Source organism: Ostrea edulis, chromosome 4, assembly GCF_947568905.1.
Source record: "Ostrea edulis chromosome 4, xbOstEdul1.1, whole genome shotgun sequence".
NCBI lineage: Eukaryota > Metazoa > Mollusca > Bivalvia > Ostreida > Ostreidae > Ostrea > Ostrea edulis.
In genome coordinates, this window is record NC_079167.1 from 56,385,125 (window position 1) to 56,407,843 (window position 22,719).

Sequence of the window (22,719 nt, forward strand, 5' to 3'; positions counted from 1 at the left end):
ATTTTATAAAAATAATTATAAATTGTAGTAAATATTGTTATATATATTGTTTATTGTTCTTGACAATTGTAAGAATTTATCAAACTTCACTTCGGTACACAGCACAGCACTGTTTTTCACTCATAAAGAATATACAGTAGAACTCTTCTTTATAAGGAGGCGAACATTAGAAAAGAGCGCCAAGTGTCAAGAGGAGTGTCACACGGAAAATTCAATATGGTAAATTTAAGTTTTATGAATGATTTACCACATTATTTAGATCATTGCATTAACCCTATTTTGTAATTACATTCTATATTTAGAATGTATGCATTTGCATAAGGTTTAGCGTTGAAAGGCATGCAGGGCCGCGTATGGGAATCTAGTCACAGCACAGGATTCGGCAGTTTTATGATTTATCTGTAAACTTGTAGGTCTACACTGTACCTCAGTGATTGTTGTTTATATGGTAGACCTTTACAGATAAAACTACCGACTCCCGTGGTCGCAGTTTGAGTATTTTAGATAGACCACAGCTAGGGGCCTGTCTATTCTCTTTAGAGAAGTCTAGAGGCATAGCCTTCATCGACTTCTCTTCGCAAGCATTCATGTTTTGATTCTGGAAAACGTGTAAATGCTAGAGTCGGTGACGGTTTATGCTTCGACCGACGTTTCGACTCAGATGTGCCTAGATTTACGCAATAGACAAGTTGTTTTCAAACATTTAACAGCAATGCACAAAACCGTCACAAGGAAATCAAAACTTACTCGCTTTTAACCCATTTTCAACATGCCTGTCCCGGGTTTAAATCACAATTCTGATTACGTCAGCCTGCTTTTCTCTTAACTGGTCCCCTATTGTGACAGCTTCCAAGACCAGGTAACGTAAACCAATACTTGCTTACTATTATATTATTGCCATTTTTATTTTTAAACTGAAAACCTTACAATTGCTTCAGAGTCCATTTTCTGAAAAGCTTCTTAAATTAAAGTCAAACTATCCATTTTCGGCCAACCCCCTGGATACTCCGCTGGGGGAGGACACCCCCCCCCCCCTTTCCGCTTTTTCTATCTCTCTGTAGAATCATGTCTGAAAATTGCTTATTCAGCTTTACCATATGATTTATTTTTGTACATTATATGTATTTATCAGTCTAAAGAGATCATAAGATGTACATTGTAGTGATTTGCAGTATTACTCAATACACATAACAGTCATTTTACACATTTTCAGATCTTTGCTTAGTGACAAATTTACTTTCTTTTCATCAATTTCAAGGCAGTTGTGTCTACTTGGCATACAATAACTATTTATTGTTGGATGCTGTTTGAAATATTGAAGAAAGGAAATAATTTTTGATATATTTCTTTATGCAAAAAGTCTCTATGTCAGTCAATGGTACAAAATGTAGGTATATTTTCTTTTATGTTAAGTTTTCAATTGATCTTGTGCTAGTAATAGGTCTTACATAGGCTGCATCTGTCAATGAAATGACACATCAGCTACGCAAGTGACTAAATTCAGCAAGTCAATGGATGGCAATTTGCAAGGTGATGTTTTCCTCTATAGGGTCTTCTGCAGATCTGCCTGAAATTGGTACATTTTCTCATTGTTATCATTTAAACAATAAAATGCTTGTTATTTTATCAGATGAAGAAGGTAGGAAGCATTGCAGAAAAAAATTATAACCCACATCAAAGAAAGACATTTTATAGTTATTATTTATGTTTTAAAACAAATATAAACTACATTTGAGTACATGTACTAAAATATCATATCATAGACCCATTCGTTACTTTAAATGGAATAACAAATGTACCCTTTAACCTTGATGGTAATCCATATTAGTAATGATAATGCGGGCAGGTGTTACTAAAAAAAAAAACCAATCGAACTAGTTTGCAACTAACATGTATTCATTGTCGCAGATGAAAGCAATGTCAATTTCAAAAGAAATATAGGAGAAAACATTCAGTGAATGTAAATATATACTGGATAGTTTGCTCACACATTGAGTCTGATCAATCTAACAAAATTTCAAGCAATGTCCATGATACTTCAAATCTTTTAAGTTATCTTGCTATTGCAAGTGGAAAATAACAAAACATTGCCCCACATCTTGGGACATGCTTTCTCTGTTATCTCCAAATTAATCCAATTTTACTTATCATTTGATTTACCAAGATGTTCTGCATACTAACTTTCCCAGTCAACAAACAGCTTATCTGTCTATCATTTTAAACTGAAAATATTAAATCATAAATGGTTTTTAGCTCACCTGTCCGGCATCTGTTCTTTTGCCTGTAAACTTTTCACATTTTTGACTTCTTCAGAACCATTGGGCCAATTTCAACCAAATCTGGCAAGAAGCATCCTTGGGTAAAGGGCTTTCAAGTTTGATCAAATGAAGGGCCAATCAAAGGGGAGATAATCACAGAAATGCAAAAATAGGGTGGGGTAATTCTTCTCAAGAACCACTGGGCGAGAAGAGCTGACATTTACCTGAAAGCTTCCTGACATGGTGCAGATTCAAGTATGTTAAAATCATGATCTCCATGGGTAGGTTGGGGCCACAATAGGGGATCAAAGATTTACAAATATATAGGGAAAATCTTTAAAAATCTTCACAAGAACCACTGGGCTAGAAAAGTACAAATTTACTTGAAAGTTTCCTGACATAGTGCAGATTCAAGTTTGTTCAAATCAAAAACCCCAGGGGGTACTAAGGATGGGGCCACAATAGGGGATCAAAGTTTTACATACAAATATATAGGAAAAGTCTTTAAGAATCTTCTTCTCAAGAACCATTGGCCCAGAGAAGTTAACATTTACATGAAATCTTCCTGACATTGTGCAGATTCAAGTTTGTTAACATCATGTCCCCTCGAGGGTAGGGTGGGGCCACAATAGGGGATCAAAATTTTACATACAAATATAATGGGAAAATGTTTTAAAATCTTCTCAAGAACCACTGGGCCAGAAAATTTTGCATTTACATTAAAGCTTCCTGACATGGTGCAGATTTAAGTTTGTAAAAATCATGGCCCCAGGGGTAGGTTGGGGCCACAATAGGGATAAAAGTTTTAGTGAAAATCTTTAATTATAGGCGAAGGTGACACAGGCAAGCAATGTGGCCCATCAATGATTAGTTATGAAGTTTTTCCAATTAGACCAAAATAAAAAATATGTGTGTTGCCTATTTCACTCCCCCAAAAATTAAGTAGGTAAAACATTTTATTTTATTTGAAATATTATACATTTATTACATGATAGTGAGGAAGATATGAAGATTTATACGCCCAAGAAAAATCATATTTCCCGAGGGGAATATGATTTATCTTAGGTGAATAAATCTTCATATCTCTCGAACATTCATGCAATAAATTGTTTTTTATACCGAAACAAAACAAGCATTTGCATTTGAGATTGGAGTTCGCTCATCTATACATTGTACATGTATGTAGCTGAGATTGCCCTAACAGTAACACCGCACCGTCAACGTATTAGAAGGTACAAACAGCGAAATACAGTGATATGATAACCAGTTTTTGTAATTCCATTCTCCTTGAATGCTGATTTACTTGCTTGTTTTTGTATCAACCCAAACCAGGCGATTTAACTGTGTATCAGAGACCCACATATTTTGTGCCTTACGAACTATGGAAGTAGAATGACTAGACTTATTGTGACATCACAATACACTTCGTCGTCTTTGATGTTGAATTTATGGAAAATGTACGAGGCTGCCCAAGGGATAAAATATGATAGGAGTTATGTCTGAGAGGGAGATATGAAGTTTTGTCATCCCAGGCACGTGACTGTCTAAACCAATCAGATTACGCGTTGCATAGAATTCTCATACTGAGGTATAATAACAATTTTTGATACTGTTTGAATACATGTATATATCTATTACAATTACTTTTCAAACATTTTGAAGATCAATAGTAGTCAAAATGTAAATTAGAGAAATTTGAAAAAGAAAAGGGAAAAAAATGCAGGTTTTTGTTCCATTCATTTATATATTGTCAATAAAAAATTTAGGATTGGCAGCAAAAAAGTAGATAGGGTTGGGAAACTGGAAACATGCATATTTCATTTTGGCCTCATTAGTGTTTATTGTGTATAAACAAATTCTTTACATTGCTAATATTCATGGAATATTTCATGATCAGTGTGATTCCAATGGTAGTCCATCACGAACTTTTCTGGACTCTGTTACAGCCCGATTTGAACAACAATTCTTGGAAAGGCAGAAGAAGGTAAGAACTTTAATTAAGGTCTTCCGTAACAACGGAAGACCTTCTACTGATTGTGCTGGTTAAGATTATTTTTATTATTCTTTTTTTTCTTTCTTTTTCCTAGACGCTAACTTTGAAGCTTTATATCTCGCTCATTTCTGCATGGATTTTGCTCAAATTTTCAGGGTTTATAAACTTTACAGAACAATTTTAAAATCATGTACTACATTTCAGAAATTCCCTTCTGTTCACGAGTTATTCCCCTTTGAATGAAATTTTAGGGGCTTTGGTTTCCAGACAAAGGCTCCGAGACTGTATAAGCTTGAGCAGAAAATGCATTGAAAATGAAAAGTAGGAGCATTGTAGTTGTGCACATCGTTTTTGGTTTTTTGATTACAGCATTCGAAATGGTGGTTGACAGGGTTAAAAAATTAGGACGCCTAAAGGAACAAATAATTACACATATTTTCCTTTGTATCTTTTAAACTAAAAATATTTTGTTAAAACGTGTAGAACAAAAGTTGTGCAAAATGTTAAGAGCTTTCTTTTGATATCCCTAAAAAGGGGCTGGCCCCTTAGATTAGGGATCTGGGGGTCTTCAAAGTTTTTGCTTTATAACTCAAAAACGGTAAATATTTCGATATGGCTTTCGCTGGAAAAGTTGTTCTTTAACATCTTATTGATCTCATAAACATAATATTTTGCTCGAGTATTGTGTTATATATGAGTAAAAAGCTTGACCCGCAAATAGGTAACCGTATCATTAGGTAGGTGAATGGGGAAAAATATGCGTATAACTTAAATAAACTTGCTTTAATTGATAAATCTGACTTCATGAAATGCTAACATTCTTTTAAAATAAGGTTTTAACGTGATCTATGGTTCCTTTAAAAATCATCTATCGACAACTTTCTTTTTTTATTATCTAGTAGCTTTAATATAAACAATCGTTCCAAAGAAAAAAAGAGGAAAAGGTTATCTCTTCTACGTTTGTTATTAAAACAACAATATATTTAATTGAAGAAACAAACCTTCAAGCATAGAATAACTCAGTCATTAACTACACGCATCTTACATACACCGCGGGGTTTGTTTTTGTTTACAATTACGTAATCGCCTCGAGGAACCATCGCATATGAACCAGGGCATGTACACAAAGTAAACATTGTCGTCCTAAATATAACATAGAATGTTGCGTTTTTTATCATATTGGATTTTTCGATTAATTCAGTCTTTCCGGGGATGTATATACTTGTTTATACGTCCCTGGTCTTACGTTTGATTTGTTTTAAATTCAAAACTCTAGAGCATTGAGTCAGGCATCATTTTTAAAATCTACAATTTAATATACAGTTTGTTTCTCAATCATGTCTAATTGAATGTGTGTTTAATATCGGAGATTCATCGCTGCTGAACTAGCGATCTGTGATTTCACACTACTTTAACTGAACACACAAGCTTTACTCAAATTCTTCGTTGTGAAAAAGAAAATGGATACATTTTACAAACATAAAGAATTATTTCTGAACATGTTTTGAAATCAATAGGTTATAATCATGATTAAACCAAATCTAAACATGCATATAGAATATTCAGAAACCCATGGCCGACCAGTCTCATTTCAAATGATATGACTTTGATTAAACATTGATTCAGAACTCCTGGTCCAAATTATGTAACTTCGGCACGTGCCCCTGGCGTGAAATTCATACGCGACTTCTGTGCGCACAGTGTACATAATATACCTACATGTATTTACGCAGATATATATTAAAGTTTAATAAAATATTCAAGATTTGAGAGCAATTTATTTGATTTGTATGTATAAATAATTCAAACTTGATGAATTATTCTCTTCAGTCTGAATATTATATGCTATCATAATTTTGTTGTATGATAAAATATTGGTAACAGCAATAAACCTTTATTGTATGTCCTTAGCCATAAATTTCATAAATTCAAAGAGTAATTTTTTCTTCATTATTGGGACTGAAAAGTTAAATGCTGAAAGAATTTAATCCCACATACACGTGCGTGTAATGTAAATAGTGTTATTAAATTTGAATTTGGCGCCATTAGTTGGCATGTGACCTTGACTTCCGCTATAAGGGTATATAAACGTCATCCCGCTAGCGTCAGCACTTTCAGTGTTAGTTTGGCTTTCGAAGTGTAAAGTTGCTGCGAGAAGATTTTAGGTAAGCCGACAGTTTCCCATAAGAGAACGTGGATAAAGTATCCTTACTCTCGCGGGAATAGCTCGACTAGTCCTTAGTGGACATATATAGTGTTTATCGTTATAAAATAAAAGTGCTGAGTAGCTGAGTACTCATTTGTTGAGCACTCATTTCACCTTTTAAGGCAGGAGGTTTTGCTCATCCGTTGAGTAATATTTTTTTAAAGTAACATTTTGTATATAGTTGGTTGATCTTAGTTGATTATTTTGATAGTGATTTTTATTAGTGGTTAGTTAGTTAAGTAATTTAGGGTAATCATTTTATTTTCACGAGAGGAACTCGTTTCGCCGTATTTGTATATTTTGGCAGGCGATTATTAGTTTTATATATAAGTAAACATCATTATAGAGTCTCGGTCTCAGTTTAGTAACTGAGGGATCCCGTAAACGGAAGAGAACACGTTACATGCGCCTCAAAAGACTGATTCGTGGAATGAGATCATACACGCATGTACTTGAATAGTATAAATTTATTAACACCTTACGATAAAAATTTATAGTAAACCTTTATTCAAAGTTCAAGGTTTTTATGTCACACAGCTCCGACGGAAGACCTCTCGTTACTTTGCAACGAGCTTTGCTCTAGTTGATTTTGTATTATTGTACTTGTAATGTGAACATGTAAATTGTTTAGATAGGAACTCAGTCATAAAAATTTGTAGACAGACAAACCGTTATTAAAGACTAATATGGTTCAATTCCTTTTAATATCAAAATATTTGTTATGAAGAATGAGAGGGATAAAATTTTTGCTTTGCTTTAAGGAATTAGTTCTTCTCCATAGAATTAAATTGAATTTTTACAATGTAATATGAGTACTAGTACTCCATTAATGCAAACAGTATAGAAAGTTCCTGGCAAGATAGATTGAATAAGAATATACTTGCATGTACAGTGGTACAAACATGCAATGTAAAGATATTGAAGATATTGCAATTACAATGATGTATGATATAAATTATTAAAAACCTTCTCAGGAACAGCAGAGCCATGATTAGTCATATTAATATGCAAGCATCTTCATTTAGTGTACGAGGGCGAGTCAATAAGTAAACAGCCTATCCCATTTCTGATTGACCGAGACGGTCACGATTTCCATGCCTTGTTTCAATACATGTTTTATACCTGGGTACAAAATTTCACGTGTATCGAGTCATTCTTTAATAAGATATTGAATGTCAAACATGGCTAGTGATACAAAGGCATGCTTTTCATCTAAAGTTGAGTACCGTGCTATAATTATGTCCCCCTTCAAAGCAGAGGGGCATATTGGTGTGCACCTGTCGGTTGGTCGGTCGGTAGACCACATGTTGTCCGCTCAATATCTTGAGAACCATTCACTTGATGATAATGATATTTTATATGTGGGTTGGTTATGAGTAGAAGAGGACCCCTACTGTTTTTCAGGTCAAAAGGTCAAGGGTCAATCTACCGTATATACTTGCCTATAAGTCGGTTGTATTTTAAAGATTATTTTTGTAGGAATTTGCCATTGACCCGCTTATAAGTCGGTACAAATTTTTGTCAGAATCGGTTGCAATTTCAAGTCAATGCTCTAGTGTTTTTACCTATGTTTCAAAAAATATTTTGAGAAATTAATAATTATGAGGTTCTCAATATCCAAGCCATATCTGTTATGGGTTTAAACGCAACCCTTGATCTATTATGGACAATGATCCCTTGTTTACCTAAGCAGTACCTGGCACCATGTTTACTTAAAGCACGCGCCTCGCGAAAACTGCTATTGTGGGATTCCGATATAATTCATTGTATCAAAAATAAAGTTTTTAAGAGTCAAGAATGATGATCTAAATTATCTGTTAACAATATTCAATCTTTTATGAAATATATTTCAGCCGGTATACATATGAATATTTCAATATTAAATCGGGTTCGTAATTCAATTTTATCGATAAACGATAGATTTAGTTGAATTGAAAGTATCAGTTACCGGTATGTAAATAATTTCTAACTAGATAAAAATATGTAAAAACTTGTACTTTATACATAATTTTAAAATACATAAACAATACAATATGTCTAGATATTTGTGAACAATAATCATTTGTGTGGTAGTCAGACATAGAGTTTTGGACCAAAAATTGACTCCCAAAACTCCGACTTATAGGCGAGTATATACGGTACTCTGGACATAGGAATATAATGTCTGCTCAATATCTTGAGAACCCTTTGCTTGAAAGACATCAAACTTGGCACACTGGTACATCCTAAGGAGTAGACAGACGATCCCTATTGATGTTGAGGTCATATGGTCAAAGGTCAAGGATCAAACTGGACATAGGAATATACTGACCATTCAATGTCTAGAGAACCCTTTGCTTGACAGACATCAAACTTTGTACACCAGTACATCTTCAGGAGAAAATGACCCCTATTGATTTTGAGGTCACATGGTCAAGGGTCAAACTAGACATAGGAATATAATGTCCGCTCAATATCTTGAGAACCCTTTGCTTGACAAACATCAAACTTAGTACACTGGTATATCTTCAGGAGAAGATGACCTCTATTGATTTTGAGTTCACATGGTCAAAGGTCAAGGGTCAAACTGGACATAGGAATATAATGTCCGTTCAATATCTTGAGAACCCTTTGCTTGACAGACATCAAACTTGGTACACTGGTACATCCTCAGGAGAAGATGATCCCTATTGATTTTGAGGTCACATGTTTAAAGGTCAAGGGTTAACCTGGACATTGGAATATACTGTCTGCTCAATATCTTGAGAACCCTTTGCTTGACAGACATCAAACTTGGTACACTGGTACTTCTTCAGGAAAAGATGACCCCTATTGATTTTGAGTTCACATGGTCAAAGGTCAAGGGTCAAACTAGACATAGGAATATAATGTCCGTTCAATATCTTGAGAACCTTTGCTTGACAGACATCAAACTTGGTACACTGGTACATCCTCAGGAGAAGATGATCCCTTATTGATTTTGAGTTCACATGGTCAAAGGTCAAGGGTCAAACTGGACATAGGAATTTAATGTCCGTTCAATATCTTGAGAACCCTTTGCTTGACAGACATCAAACTTGGTACACTGGTACATCCTCAGGAGAAGATGATCCCTTATTGATTTTGAGTTCACATGGTCAAAGGTCAAGGGTCAAACTGGACATAGGAATTTAATGTCCGTTCAATATCTTGAGAACCCTTTGCTTGACATACAGCAAACTTGGTACACTGGTACATCCTCAGGAGAAGAGGCTTTATTATTATTATAGAAGATGATCCCTATTGATTTTGAGGTCACATGTTTAAAGGTCAATGGTTAACATGGACATTGGAATATACTGTCCACTCAATATCTTGAGAACCCTTTGCTGACAGACATCAAACTTAGTACACTGGTGTATATTCAGGAGAAGATGACTCTTATTGATTTTGAGGTCACATGGTCAAAGGTCAAGGGAACTGGACATATAATATACTGTCCACTCAATATCTTGATAACCCCTTTGCTTTACAGACATCAAATTTAGTACACTGGTACATCTTCAGGAGAAGATGACCCATATTGATTTTGAGGTCAAAAGTCAATAGTTGAACTGGACATTGTAATATATTGTCTCCTATATTTTAAGAATTATTTGCTTGATTGACACCAAACTTGGTACACTGGTACAGCATAAGGAGTAGATGACCCCTATTGATTTTTAGGTCGCATGGTCAATTCACTCTTGACATAGGAAGATATTGTCTGCTCAATATTTTGAATTAATGATACTACTATCAATTAAATTATGTGTGTGTATAACCCTTTTCAATTTTGCACCATGGGGGCATATGTGTTTTACAAACATCTTGTTCAGTACTTATATTTTTAAAAAAGTTAAAACAGGCAAGGAAATACACAGCGAGTTAGCCGGTATTCGTGGGTTTTCTGCACCATCATATCCTCATGTGGCCCATTGACCTCTTGTTTGTGTATGCTTTTGGATATTTTTTAACACTAACAGGCAACCATGCAAGTATCCTACAAATCGTAGAATTTTAGAGTAGATGGAAACCAAAACATAGAGATTGAAATTGTGTAACAAATAGATGTTTTTCAGTGAACTTAATGGGCATAAAAAAAATAATTGTGTGGTTCCGGTTTCCCGACCTACCCTACTTTTCAATCCCTGACCCTAATTTTCTTAAGCTCAGGATCCAATTATCAGAATTATAATTCATTTGCCCATTGTTACCCCTGAAATGTTGATGCCATTGTTAAGTATGGACGGCATCATGCACGAGTGACAATTACATGAAATTTCAATATCATAGAGGAGTGCATGTTTTTTATTTACCATCAAATATCCACTGGAGTTATAGACCTTTCTTGTACTTCTTTCACCAAAAATATATCTGACCTACCTACCTTATTTCTGAAAAGTATGTAATAGAACACGTTTAATTTTCTTTACCTTACGTTATGAACTTGCGAGTACTTTTCTGGCATATTTTCCAAGATGTGCAGCAGTAAAGACAAAGAAACTGTCAAATCTACAAATGATTTGTGTGGGGATTCATTTTGCAATTTGTCTGTCATCAGAAAATTTGCAAAGATTGTCACCCATCAAATATTTTGATGAGAACAGTATATACTAAAAATACATACCTAATCATGCATTGATATTTTTGTTTGCAGCATGTGTCCTCAAAATTGAGTAGATGTTTTTAATTGTAGTTAGAGAAAAAGAAATGCCAGAGAGAAGTAGAACTAGCCCACAGTCAGTATCTGAAGCAAAATGTTGTGGATTCTCAAGAAATGGCACGTGCCAAATTTGTAGTGGGAACATGGTCACGAAAGCATGGTATGTAATGGAGAAAGCAGTAGTGCAGCATGCATATATATATATATATATATACACACACACGTACACCAGTATATTACAACAATACCGCACACTCGCTCATATGTATACCAGTATAATACAACGCTATCACACACTCACTCATATATATGCCAGTATATTACAACAATATCACACACTCGCTCATCCTGGAAAAAAAATGTAATCTTGATATAAACAGTAATTCAATATTATTCAAGCTAGGTATCAACAGAATGAAATGACATTGCGTACTCCAAAGAAAACTGGATTTCGAAACATCAATTTGAAGAAATTATTTTAAATGATATAAAAAATGTTTTACTGATTTTATAGAACATAATTTTTGATACAATGAATAAGACTGAACACCAGGCAAGTTGTGCCTATAAATCCAAATGTTCTCTACTTCATTAAGAAATTATTAACAAAAATCTACATATATATGTATTCTTTATTTATATATATTTTTTGGCTTCTCTGTATTCAAAAAACTTTTCATGTGAAGGTGACGTAGAGAAGAAATGGATTACGAAGGACAAAAGAGAAAAACAGAGAATTGAAGATAGATTTTCCCCCTATGGCAAAATATCCAATTCCAGAAAAAAGCCTTTCAGTCCTGTCCTACAAAAGAACAGGGCTGGTACAGTATTAGGAAACAAGCAAGAAACATTAGTCCCCTCTGCAAACACCGCTGTCCCAGTTAATTCACTGGATGATCCCGCTGAGGAGGTGGTGATGATTGGGAATGATGAACTTCTAGTCTGTCCCGTTCTGTACTGTGAAGTTAGGTTCACTTCCAGAGATCAGTTGCAGCAGCACATGGAAGATTTTGACCATTCTCCCATTAACCCTTGCTTGGAGAATCCCAACGGAGCTCTGACAGTAACACAGGAGTATGTCTGTACCAACTGCAGAGCATGCTTCAGGGTCAGTATCTAACATACATGAAGCCAGATTGCAATTTTAGACTTCATCTTATTTTGAATTATTTGCAATGATGCTTCCATGCATCTTTTTGTGCCCCATGCATTATTTTTTAGCTCACCTGAGCTGGAAGCTCAAGTGAGCTTTTCTGATCGCCTGTTGTCCGTCGTCTGTCTGTAATTTTTTTTTTTACATTTTTGACTTCTCCAGAACCACTAGCCCAATTTCAACCAAACTTGGCCAAAAGCATCCTTGGGTAAAGGGCTTTCAAGTTTGTTCAAATAAAGGGCCATGTCCCTTTCAAAGGGAAAATGATCACAAAAATGCAAATATAGGGTGGGGTCATTTAAAAATCTTCTTCTCAAGAACCACTGGGCCAGAAAAGCTGATATTTTAATTACATGAAAGCTTCCTGACATATTGCAGATTCAAGTTGGTTAAAATCATGGCCCCCGGGGGCAGGATGGGGCCACAAGGGGGGGGGGTGGGGGGGGGGTCAAAGGTTTACATAGAAATATATAGGGAAAATATTCTTCTCAAAACCTACTGGGCCAAGAAAGTGGAAATTTACATGAAAGCTTCCTAACATAGTGCAGATTGAAATTTGTTCAAATCATGGCCCCTGAGGATAGGATGGGGCCACAATAGGGGATCAAAGTTTTACATACAAATATATAGGGAAAATCATTAAAAATCTTCTTCTGAAAAATCACTGGGCCAGAAAAGTTTACATTCACATTTACGTTCATTGGTACCGTATAAGTTTTATAACCCCTGGGTTGAGGCTTCTGCTGGTGGACTGTTAGTCCCGAGGGTCTCTGCAGCCCAGTAGCTAAGTATTTCGTTACTAGCTTGAAAATACGGGTGTATATTAAATTGCTATGGTTAAAATTTAGAAATTCATTTCAATATTAAGAATTATCTCCCTCATGCATAGCTCTTATCTTTAGACGAATTTGACTCCAGTTTTTTGGCACTCTGTTTTTCCCTTAAAATAGCTCTTACAAGTTTATTGTTATTTCGAATTTCAAACATGATGGTTGAGCATCACTGAAGAGACATTATTTGTCAAAATGCGTATCTGGTGCATCAAAATTGGTACCGTATAAGTTTTACATTCACATGAAAGCTTCCTGACATAGTCCACATTCCAATTTTGAAAAAATCATGGCCCCAGGGAGTAGGTTGTGGCCACAATAGGGATCAAAGTTTTACATGTGAATATATAGGGAAAATCCTTAAATATGAGCCAAGTGTGACTCAGGTGAGCGATGTGGCCCATGGGCATCTTGTTTAATTGGAGATTTGAGGGCATGTAGGTTTTGGTCTGTCTGTTTATCCACAAAAGCTTTAACCTTGGCCATTACATTTGAATGGATGGTGATGAGGCTTGCATATTTCACATGTGTATTCCTTGTGACAAGACCGTTGTTTTCGTATCACTATTTCACAAACACATTTTGTTAAAAGATGTTTTAGAGAATTTGTCTGCATGAATTTCTTGTCATTTTGCCTTTTATATATATATATATATATATATATATATATATATATATATATATATATATGAGTTGAAAGATTACAGAGTAATTAATTTCAAATGTCATCTAAGCATTCCTTTCAAAGCATGGTGTACACATAAACAATTATTACTTTTAAGTATTTGTGGAATTTGTCTGTCCATCCATCCATCTATTAGGATGTTTGACAATAAACCACCCACTTACGTGACATGCATATTCTTTAGCAGACTTTGTTGTAACCACTAAACCTGTATCAGAGCTCTTGTAATACACGCACAAGTCTAATTTATGCTCGCACGGGAGGTCAAACAATTAAAGAATGAAGGGATGATTCATAAAGGTTGTTTTGAACATATTTTATTGTATGATACAAACAAATATTTGGAGAAAGGTTCGATGTTTTGAAGGTGACATACCATATACCATCCTAAGGAGTAACTGGGAACAGCACATCTAATAAGATTGGTGCTATCCACAGTTCATTCTAATTAGCACACTTAACAACATTTAAGTCATTTTTAAAATACCATCAAGTGCATTTAGGAGATAAAGGCACTGTATATGCCTTTGGGAGAGTTGTAGACAAAGCTTGCTCCTTTTAAAATAACTAATCGCCTATTAAAGGACTTTCTTTCCCAAGTGGATTAGCCTGCGTGTTTGGGCAGTTAGTGTGTTCCCAGTTATAGTTGCTATATTGATTTGGATAAGAACATTACTGATTAGGATTAATTAAGTGATAATCTAGATCTTTTATGGTTAGATCACTTGCTCCACGGCCACACGTATGTGAAATACAAGCATTTGTGATGTTAAGTTTTAATATGCAAGAAATGCCATGAAAATGGGTCAAGGTATTGATATCTCAGTAATTGTACTGTTGGGATTTGTATGGCTTACACTAATTAAAGGCACAGGTTGATTCAAGAGCAATAGTTCACAATGAAAAGTTCAATAATACAATGTAGAAAAATAAAATGGATAAATTTAGCCTAACATTCTTTAATCTCTTTGTTTGTTAAGTATATATGTACTACACAACATTATCTTATTATGACAAACTGTTAATAGGGGATATTTATATCCAGATAGGAGGAGGTGTTTATACACAATATCCCTTTGGATACAATTTTACTTAAGCTTCAATCCCTTCCAGACCACCCGTGCCCCTCCCCCTTATGTTGTTGATAGAATTGGGTTTATGGTTTGTGTGACCTGGGTAGAAGCTGTGGGACATACTATGAAACACAGTAAATTTAAAACACAGCAATGGATTTGAAGAGGGTGACATTCTATAATTGTTAATTGGCAAAATTTATGCTTTGGCTCTGGTACAAGAGCTTTAATTTATGATACCATTTTGGAAAATGAAAATCTATATCCATCCATTATTGTACACCGGAGAAGCACACAAAGTGCATCCCACCACTGATCTATCTTATACACCTGTCATAGACCTGTCTTACTTCGGATTGGTGCAGTTTGTCTGTCTTTGCATCTGTCAGCACCTTGTAGGTCAGATAAAAAAAATACTTCTTGGCTAGGATGCACACGTTTTTAATGATTAGAGGAAGAAGCCCATCATTTTTCTTGGTCATAGATGAAAGGTTAAGATCAAACTTGCATTAGTGATTTTAAAGGCACAAAACAAGATGGAAACTGTAACTAGAGGCCCAGGGGCCTTATAGGTCACCTGAGTATCATGTAACAACCTTCCAATGTTTGAATTAGGTTTGTGTTTAAATATAAGAATTTTACTTTTGGATGGAAGAAACATTGAATAGCTATGTGGTCAGCCCCGCCTTTGCACCAGAACCCCTGACCCAGGGGCCATAAATTTCAGTTTTGAAAGAAGCATCCTTGATCATCATTATCATACTATTAGTTTGTCTACTTAATACCCAGCAGCAGAGGAGAAGATTTTCAAAGAAATAAAATGCATTTTCACTATATGATCAATAGGGCCCCACCCTAATACCAGAACCCCTGACCCAGGGGCCATGAATTTCACAATTTTGAAAGAGGCATCCTTGCTCATCATAACCATGCTATTGGTTTGTCTACTTAATACCCAAGGACAGAGAGGAAGATTTTCAAAGAAATAATGCATTTTCACTATATGACTTATAGAGCCCCACCCTAGCACCAGAACCCCTGATCCAGGGGCCATTAATTTCACAATTTTTAACAAGAGGTACTGTGAGCAATGCTCACTAAGAATACCCCCCGCTTACCCCAATCTCCAAAAGGGTGTTGTTATAGGTATAAACTACCTCTTTTCTGAGTGTTGCTACTTCGATGTCCAGTGTGCATGACCTTTGACCTTTTGACCCCAAAATCGATAGGGAACATCTTCATCCCATGGGTAGTCCATATATATGATATGGTGACGGTAGGTGGAAAGGATAATGCTTTAGAGCCCGGAAACCATTGCGTCTACAGACGGACGGACGGACAACCCGATTCCAGTATACCCCCCCCCCCCCCCCCCCCCCCACAACTTGTTGCAGGGAGGTATAAAGAGGCATCCTTGCTCATCATTACCATGCTATTAGTTTGTCTACTTAATACCCAGAGACAGAGAAGAAGATTTTCAAAGAATTTCTACATTTTCACTATATGACCAATAGAGCCCCACCCTAACACAAGAACCCCTGCCCCAGGGGCCATGAATTTCACAATTTTGGTAGAGGGCTCAACGTTCATTATAATTATGCCCACAGTTTGGCTTCTTGATGTCCAGGAGTAAAGAAGAAGATTTTTTAAAATTACACTCATTTTGATGGTTTTTGCCCCACCCCTCAGGCCCCAGGGGGGCAGGGACCACGAATTTCACAATTTTTGTTCCCCTCCACCCACAGATGCTATATGCCAAAATTGGTTGAAATTGGTTCAGGGGTTTCAGAGAAGAAGCTGAAAATGTTCAAATATTAACGCACGACGACGGACAAAAACAGATAGCAATAGGTCACCTGAATGAATTCAGGTGACCTAATGATAAAGTTAGGATAATCAAACCTAATACACATATTCAGCCATTATCGACAGGTTGTACCTGTATAATGATGTGGTGCATTGTTTCTATGTGTCTGTCTGCTGTTTGTTCATCCATCAGCGCCATGTGGGAAAGATGAAAAAGAGGACTAACTAGGCCCAGAGTTCAATCAAACTTGTGTACATCTTCCACTGTGTTGTTGAAAAGCAATTGTGTTGCTTCTCAAGTTATACTTAATTAGCATGAAATCTTTTTTAATTTGATAATTAACTTAGCCATCTGGGAACTACAATGTAACAATTTATACTCTCTGATAATAGAGAAAGTGAACTTTGTTAGAGCAAGGACGTATTTGAATGTTAATCTTTTCTTTGATTAATACATGTAGGCCTACTTCATTTCTATTAGATATCTTGGATGACTATATTTGCAATGTCAGCATTGTTCTTGTTTTTTATACAAAAAATTAACAATGAAAAATCATCAGAACATGAAACAATTATATAGGTGTATACATGTATATCAATTTGTGTATGTACAGCAAAATTTATGATGTTTTTATGTATCCGTTTAAAATAATTTCAACATTTCAGAGCAGAAAAAACTGGGAGCATCATCAGAGAATGGAGGGGCCTAGTTCTTCCTCTGTGGAAGGTTTCTGCTCCAGCCCCAAACTCCTGGCTGTAGCAGGGTATCTTTGTCCCAAAACTCTCAGTGTCTTCTCTTCCTTCGAAAGTTGTGAAGCCAGCATCCAAAAAGGAACCACAGGCATCATCAAATTCCCATTCAAAGGTTTCTTTGGCTAGTAACTACACGTATTATGAACTGTAATTTGCATTTTTGCATATATAGTACGTAATTCACATTCTTTTCTTTCTTCTGAAGATGATTTGGAAAGCCAGCAGTCCATTAAGCCATGCCCTGTGTCAAAGACCTTTATTGATGACTTCACAACAAGGTGCAAGTCATGTCCATATAGTATCTCCTGTATAGACTGTGAGGTTGAGATATCTGATAATGCAAGTCTTCAGGATCATGTTTCTGTAACGGACCAAAGCCATATACTTACTGCAAGATCAAATTTGTCAAAGGTAAGGAAGAGGAAATGTTCACAACCGTCTTGTGTTTTGTTTCAGTGTATTTTTTTCTTGTGTTGTTTTAGTGTATCTATTTCTTGATAAAAAGGATTGACCTTTCAACTTGACATAAAAACCTATCTATTGCAAAATATACGTAGTAAATGTATTATGAGTGATGTATAAACTTATACAAATTACCCCTTGCTTCCATTGTCTATATACCCCATAATACCAACACCAAGACATGTATTCTTTTTAAAAATAGAAGACATGATACGATTCTTAACGAGAAAGTAAGGCAATTTATAAATAGCTATAAACAAAAGAGCAGATGAAACGTTAACCTTTTATTTGTAGGAGGAAGTGTTTTCAGAGTACCTGACAGAACACATCTCAAATTTCACAGAGATTCTATCAAAGTATGAAAATGTGGACTCCAAGATTGAGAGAGATAAACAGGAAATGGAGACTTTTTCTAACTTTGTAAATGTTTTATGCAGACTTTTGGAGTAGGGTGAATGAATCAAGTTGGCCCAAACTGATTGTTCAAAGCCATCATCTGAATGAGCCTATGTGAATTTTGTATATTTTATACCTTCATTAAACCTTCAGACCTAACATTAAAACATCAGACTCTTGTGTTTAGTATTTCTCTTTTAAAGGGACTGGTTCACGATTTTTTGATAAAAATATTTTTCATTTTTGATGTTAAACATTAGAAATATAAATCATTTAATGTTGACAGCCAAAATTTTGACCTTCTGAATGCAAGAATGAAAGCAATATTTTAGCCTTAAATATGTGTTATGTAAACAAAGACTCGAGTCTTTTTAGGTAAACAAACAAAGAAGTAAAATATTGATTTTGTAATATAATGCATCTTAATTTTGCATAGTCACAAATTTTAACTTTTAGATGACACATTTCACCTAAAAAATGCTTGAAATATGAAAGATAAAATAATACTTTGATCGATATCCATTTCTTTTGAAAATTTCGTAAACAATAGCATACCGCAATCTTTGTTTACAAAACAAATAATAAACTCTCTAAAATGAGCTTCTGTGATGATGTATAACCTGAATTTTCATGTGAAATCTTTCAAACACATTAGACAGTAGATTTTATTCATTAAAAGTGAAAAACAAAATTTTGGGTAAAATCGTGAATCAGTCCCTTTAAAAGAAAGCAATATCTCTGACACTGTATTAAAGTTGATGCTGTTGTAATATTTTTGTATCTTCCTATTTTCAATATCCATCTCAAACAAATTTTATTCGGGGTGGAAAGATCCAATCTGTTGTTTGGTCCAACATTTAAAATTTATGATTGAATTTCATAAAAATATGCAAAAAAGAAGTGTATTTTAAAACCAATCTTGGAGGGGGGGAGGGGGGGAATGGAGGCTCCACCACCTCTGGATCTGCATGTGCTTCATGGTAGTGCCACAATACAGAAAATAACACTCATCCAGTAGAATTCATACAGAATTTATGTATTCAACATAGTAAATAAACAACAATTCAGGCACTGACAAGGTTCTGTTCTAACGTGGTGTCAGGTGTGGTTGGCATTCCATTGGTAGGAGATGCAGGAGTTGATGGGCGAGATGAAGGAGGTCGGTTTTCATGTAGTCTTTGGTTATAGATGGGGTCATTTTCTGATGGAATTGATGTGGGTCTATAGTTTTTACATATAAATTGTGGAAGACATTTGCTGAGAACGTACACATACTTGAATGGTGACATTTTCTTCATATTCAAACTTTGGAGTTCTTTCTTTGGCACATCAAACTTTTGAATAATATTCACTGTGTTGATGAATTTGGACTCCTGTCCTACAGTGTATGAGGTCTTTGGATGTCCATCCACGTCATTAAAGGTAGATCTTGAGGAATCAGAAGCAGAGGAGATCCTACGAGACCTTACAAGATCTTTAAAAACAATCTGTTTCCCTGATGCAATATCTATGTATTTGATATTGGTTGTCTGCGTTCCACTTGGACAATATTTCTCTTTAAGAATACCCTTTAATGCCTTGTCCACAATTACTTCATTCCTTAAAGGTTTCCAAGACCTGTCCTTCTGAAATGCAGACTTGGCACGAGTAAATTTTTCGTTGCACGTGTTGGACTGTCTTGCAGAAACTGGGGGACTGTTGTCCTGTATGTTGCGTCTGTCACTTTTGTTTGTTGGGAAAGCATCACTTTTAGCAGCATGCGTCCTGTTGACGGATGGTGGGTGGGCTATAATCTTGGCGGCACTGAAAAATCCAGCTTTGGTCATTGTTCGAACTTTTGACCAGTGTTTAGAATCTTTGGTTTCAGCTGGACTCTTTGAACGTTTATGAAAATGTCTGTTGTCTTTCTTGAGCGATTGTCCTTTGTCGTTTTTATCAATTGCTTGTTTCACAGAATTCTTGGCTAAATGTTCTTTCATTTGTTTTGAAAAGTAGAGTTCCTTCGTCATTCTTCTGATTTTGGACCAGTGATGGTTGTCTTGTGTACTTGAATTGGTTTCTTCTTTGCGTTTTGTCTTGCAGGAGAGACCATTTGGGCTACTTGCCTCCTCGCGTTTGGCCCTACTGGAGAGATTATTTGGGTTGCTTGCCTCCTCGCGTTTGGCCCTACTGGAGAGATTATTTGGGCTGCTTGCCTCCTCGCGTTTGGCCCTGCTAGAGAGATTATTTGGGCTGCTTGTCTCCTCGCGTTTGGCCCTGCTAGAGAGATTATTTGGACTGCTTGCCTCCTCGCGTTTGGTCCTACAGGAAAAACTTCTGTGAATAGCAGTCGTTTTGTCAACTACATTGCCAATCTTCCTAGGAGTTGAGATTGTGGCTGCCGACAGCAATGCCTTTGAAAACGACCCAGTCCTCGGGCGACTCATTTTAGATTTGATGAGATCAGTTCACAAAACGCTCTTCCACCGATGTTTCCTCTATAGAGCTTTCTCAATAATAATTTAAAAAGAAATCAATTGACAAGGACCACGCGCGTTTTTATACTAAGCTATTGGAATTAACGTAATCTTATTGGTGGATTAAGAATTTATTTTCAGCTGGATTAGAAAAAAAACACCGGTGAAACGCGTGGTTTTAGCCCCCTATTTAAAACAAAGGTTAATAATAATAACATTAAAGTTCATACAATTAAAGGTTTGAAAGACACTATTCAGGCGCGGATTTAGCCTTTTTCGCCAGGGGGTGTCCAAAAGTCTTTTGAGTCTGGAAATTGCCTAGATTTCTACGTTTTAACCTCTACTGTAGAAAATACGAATTGATGCAGAACAACGAAGTTCAACATAAAATGCATGTGTGGAAAAACTAATGGATGCTAGCCGTTCATTAAATCTAGGAGACCACCACATTTAGAAAAGTTGTGGCTAATTAGCCTGTTTGAAATAGTAACTTAAGTTGTGTCACAAAATGTTGGCGGAATCTGCCCAAATGAATTTAGCGTATCAATATATTACATGTAGTTTGCAACTGCAAAGCGATATCTTTCTCACTGGAAATTCACGTGCAGTGGTGAAACGGTGCACATTATCTGTCGGATATGCAAGATTATTGATGTCGCTGCTCAATGACCTTGAGTACCAAGTAAAGGTAAAAATTTGAAGCTCTTCCACCGGCAACGTCTCCATATCGAAATTTTCTCGAAAGGTACATTAAACAACACAATCATGGGACGTCACATCTGAATTACAATGATAGCCTCAAAATTTGAAGCAAATACTACTGTCCAGTATAAGATATCCCCTCGAATCATAATAATCTTGAATTTGGTAAAATTACCTTGACGAGTTGTTGCATACTATTTGGCAAGAACATTGCCTGCCTATTGTATGGATTTCTCTTAGCCAGACAGTGGCGAGGCTGTTGAAATTTAGATGCCACACGGGGCATATTTGCTTATATGGAAGTTTAACGTACGTCTCACCAGACATATTTGTCTCGGGTCTCACTCGAGAATATTTCACTCGTATGGAGACAGCACCGATGCCGGTGTAGGGCTTTTTAGACTTTTACTCAGCACTCGAGGTCATTGAGCAGTGAGGGTCCTTTTTAATGTGCTGACGCCTACTGTGACACGAGACCGGTTTATACGATTTCGCCGCGTACACCGAGTTCAGTTTTACTAGTTAATAAACAGGGCTGGATTTATCAAATGAACCTTGATTTTACTCAAATTCAGACTACTCAACTAAAAGAAGACTCAAACTTAAGTTTGAGATTTTCTCGAGAAATCCAAGCCAGGTCGCTTGAAACTCCTATTTAAAGTATTGATTATTTCATAATCACCGTAAAACATTAAAGTGGGCTACCTTTCCTTATTCAGTAATTCTGAAATAAGTATGAATATGCTAATGGAAAAGTAACACAATTGAGTCACTTCATTGTCATTATAAGGAATATCATTTGATCATCTCTACTTAAATATGATTTAAGAAATAATGATCGCGTTTTCGTGTATATTACAGGATAACTTCAGGTCGAGAAATGTTTTGAATTCTACCACGGTTATTGCAAAGATGAAAGGAATGCCGCGGTCATTATTCTACGATATACCCTCTTGCGTATTAACTGATAATGAGAAAATTGATACACATTTCGCTTTCACTTCGAGTTTTGCTAATGCAACAATAAAGTTGATGACTGATAATTCAATTTTATGATTATAAAAATCAATCAATATATATTGTAAAACAAATTCATAAATTACTATTCAAGAACATTTGTCATTCAGTACAAACAAATCGTCTGCTGGCATTTAGCAAGTGCGTCAATAATTCATCGGAATATTTTAGAGGCATATCGATGACATGATACGATTTCGTTCATCGATTGTAATAAAAGGAAATCATTTATTGGATATCGGAACCGTTATTTCGTCTCAGTTTTA

General features: G+C 35.7%; 1 protein-coding gene across 3 annotated transcripts; it reads left to right on the forward strand.

Annotated features, from left to right (window-relative positions):
* Nucleotides 1-166: 166 nt before the first annotated feature.
* Nucleotides 167-18,459, forward strand: LOC125671539 (E3 SUMO-protein ligase ZNF451-like). Of its 3 annotated transcripts, none has more exons than XM_048907311.2 (7): nucleotides 167-219; nucleotides 4,156-4,242; nucleotides 11,154-11,280; nucleotides 11,807-12,228; nucleotides 17,334-17,532; nucleotides 17,626-17,831; nucleotides 18,177-18,459. In XM_048907311.2, exons 1-7 carry the CDS (start codon nucleotides 217-219, stop codon nucleotides 18,330-18,332), a joined length of 1,200 nt encoding a protein of 399 aa, XP_048763268.1. In that variant the 5' UTR covers nucleotides 167-216; the 3' UTR covers nucleotides 18,333-18,459. The 3 variants fall into 3 exon arrangements, with proteins under 3 accessions (XP_048763268.1, XP_048763267.1, XP_048763269.1); XM_048907310.2 differs by lacking the exon at nucleotides 167-219 and adding an exon at nucleotides 2,385-2,513; XM_048907312.2 differs by lacking the exon at nucleotides 167-219 and adding an exon at nucleotides 3,289-3,846.
* Nucleotides 18,460-22,719: the final 4,260 nt, after the last annotated feature.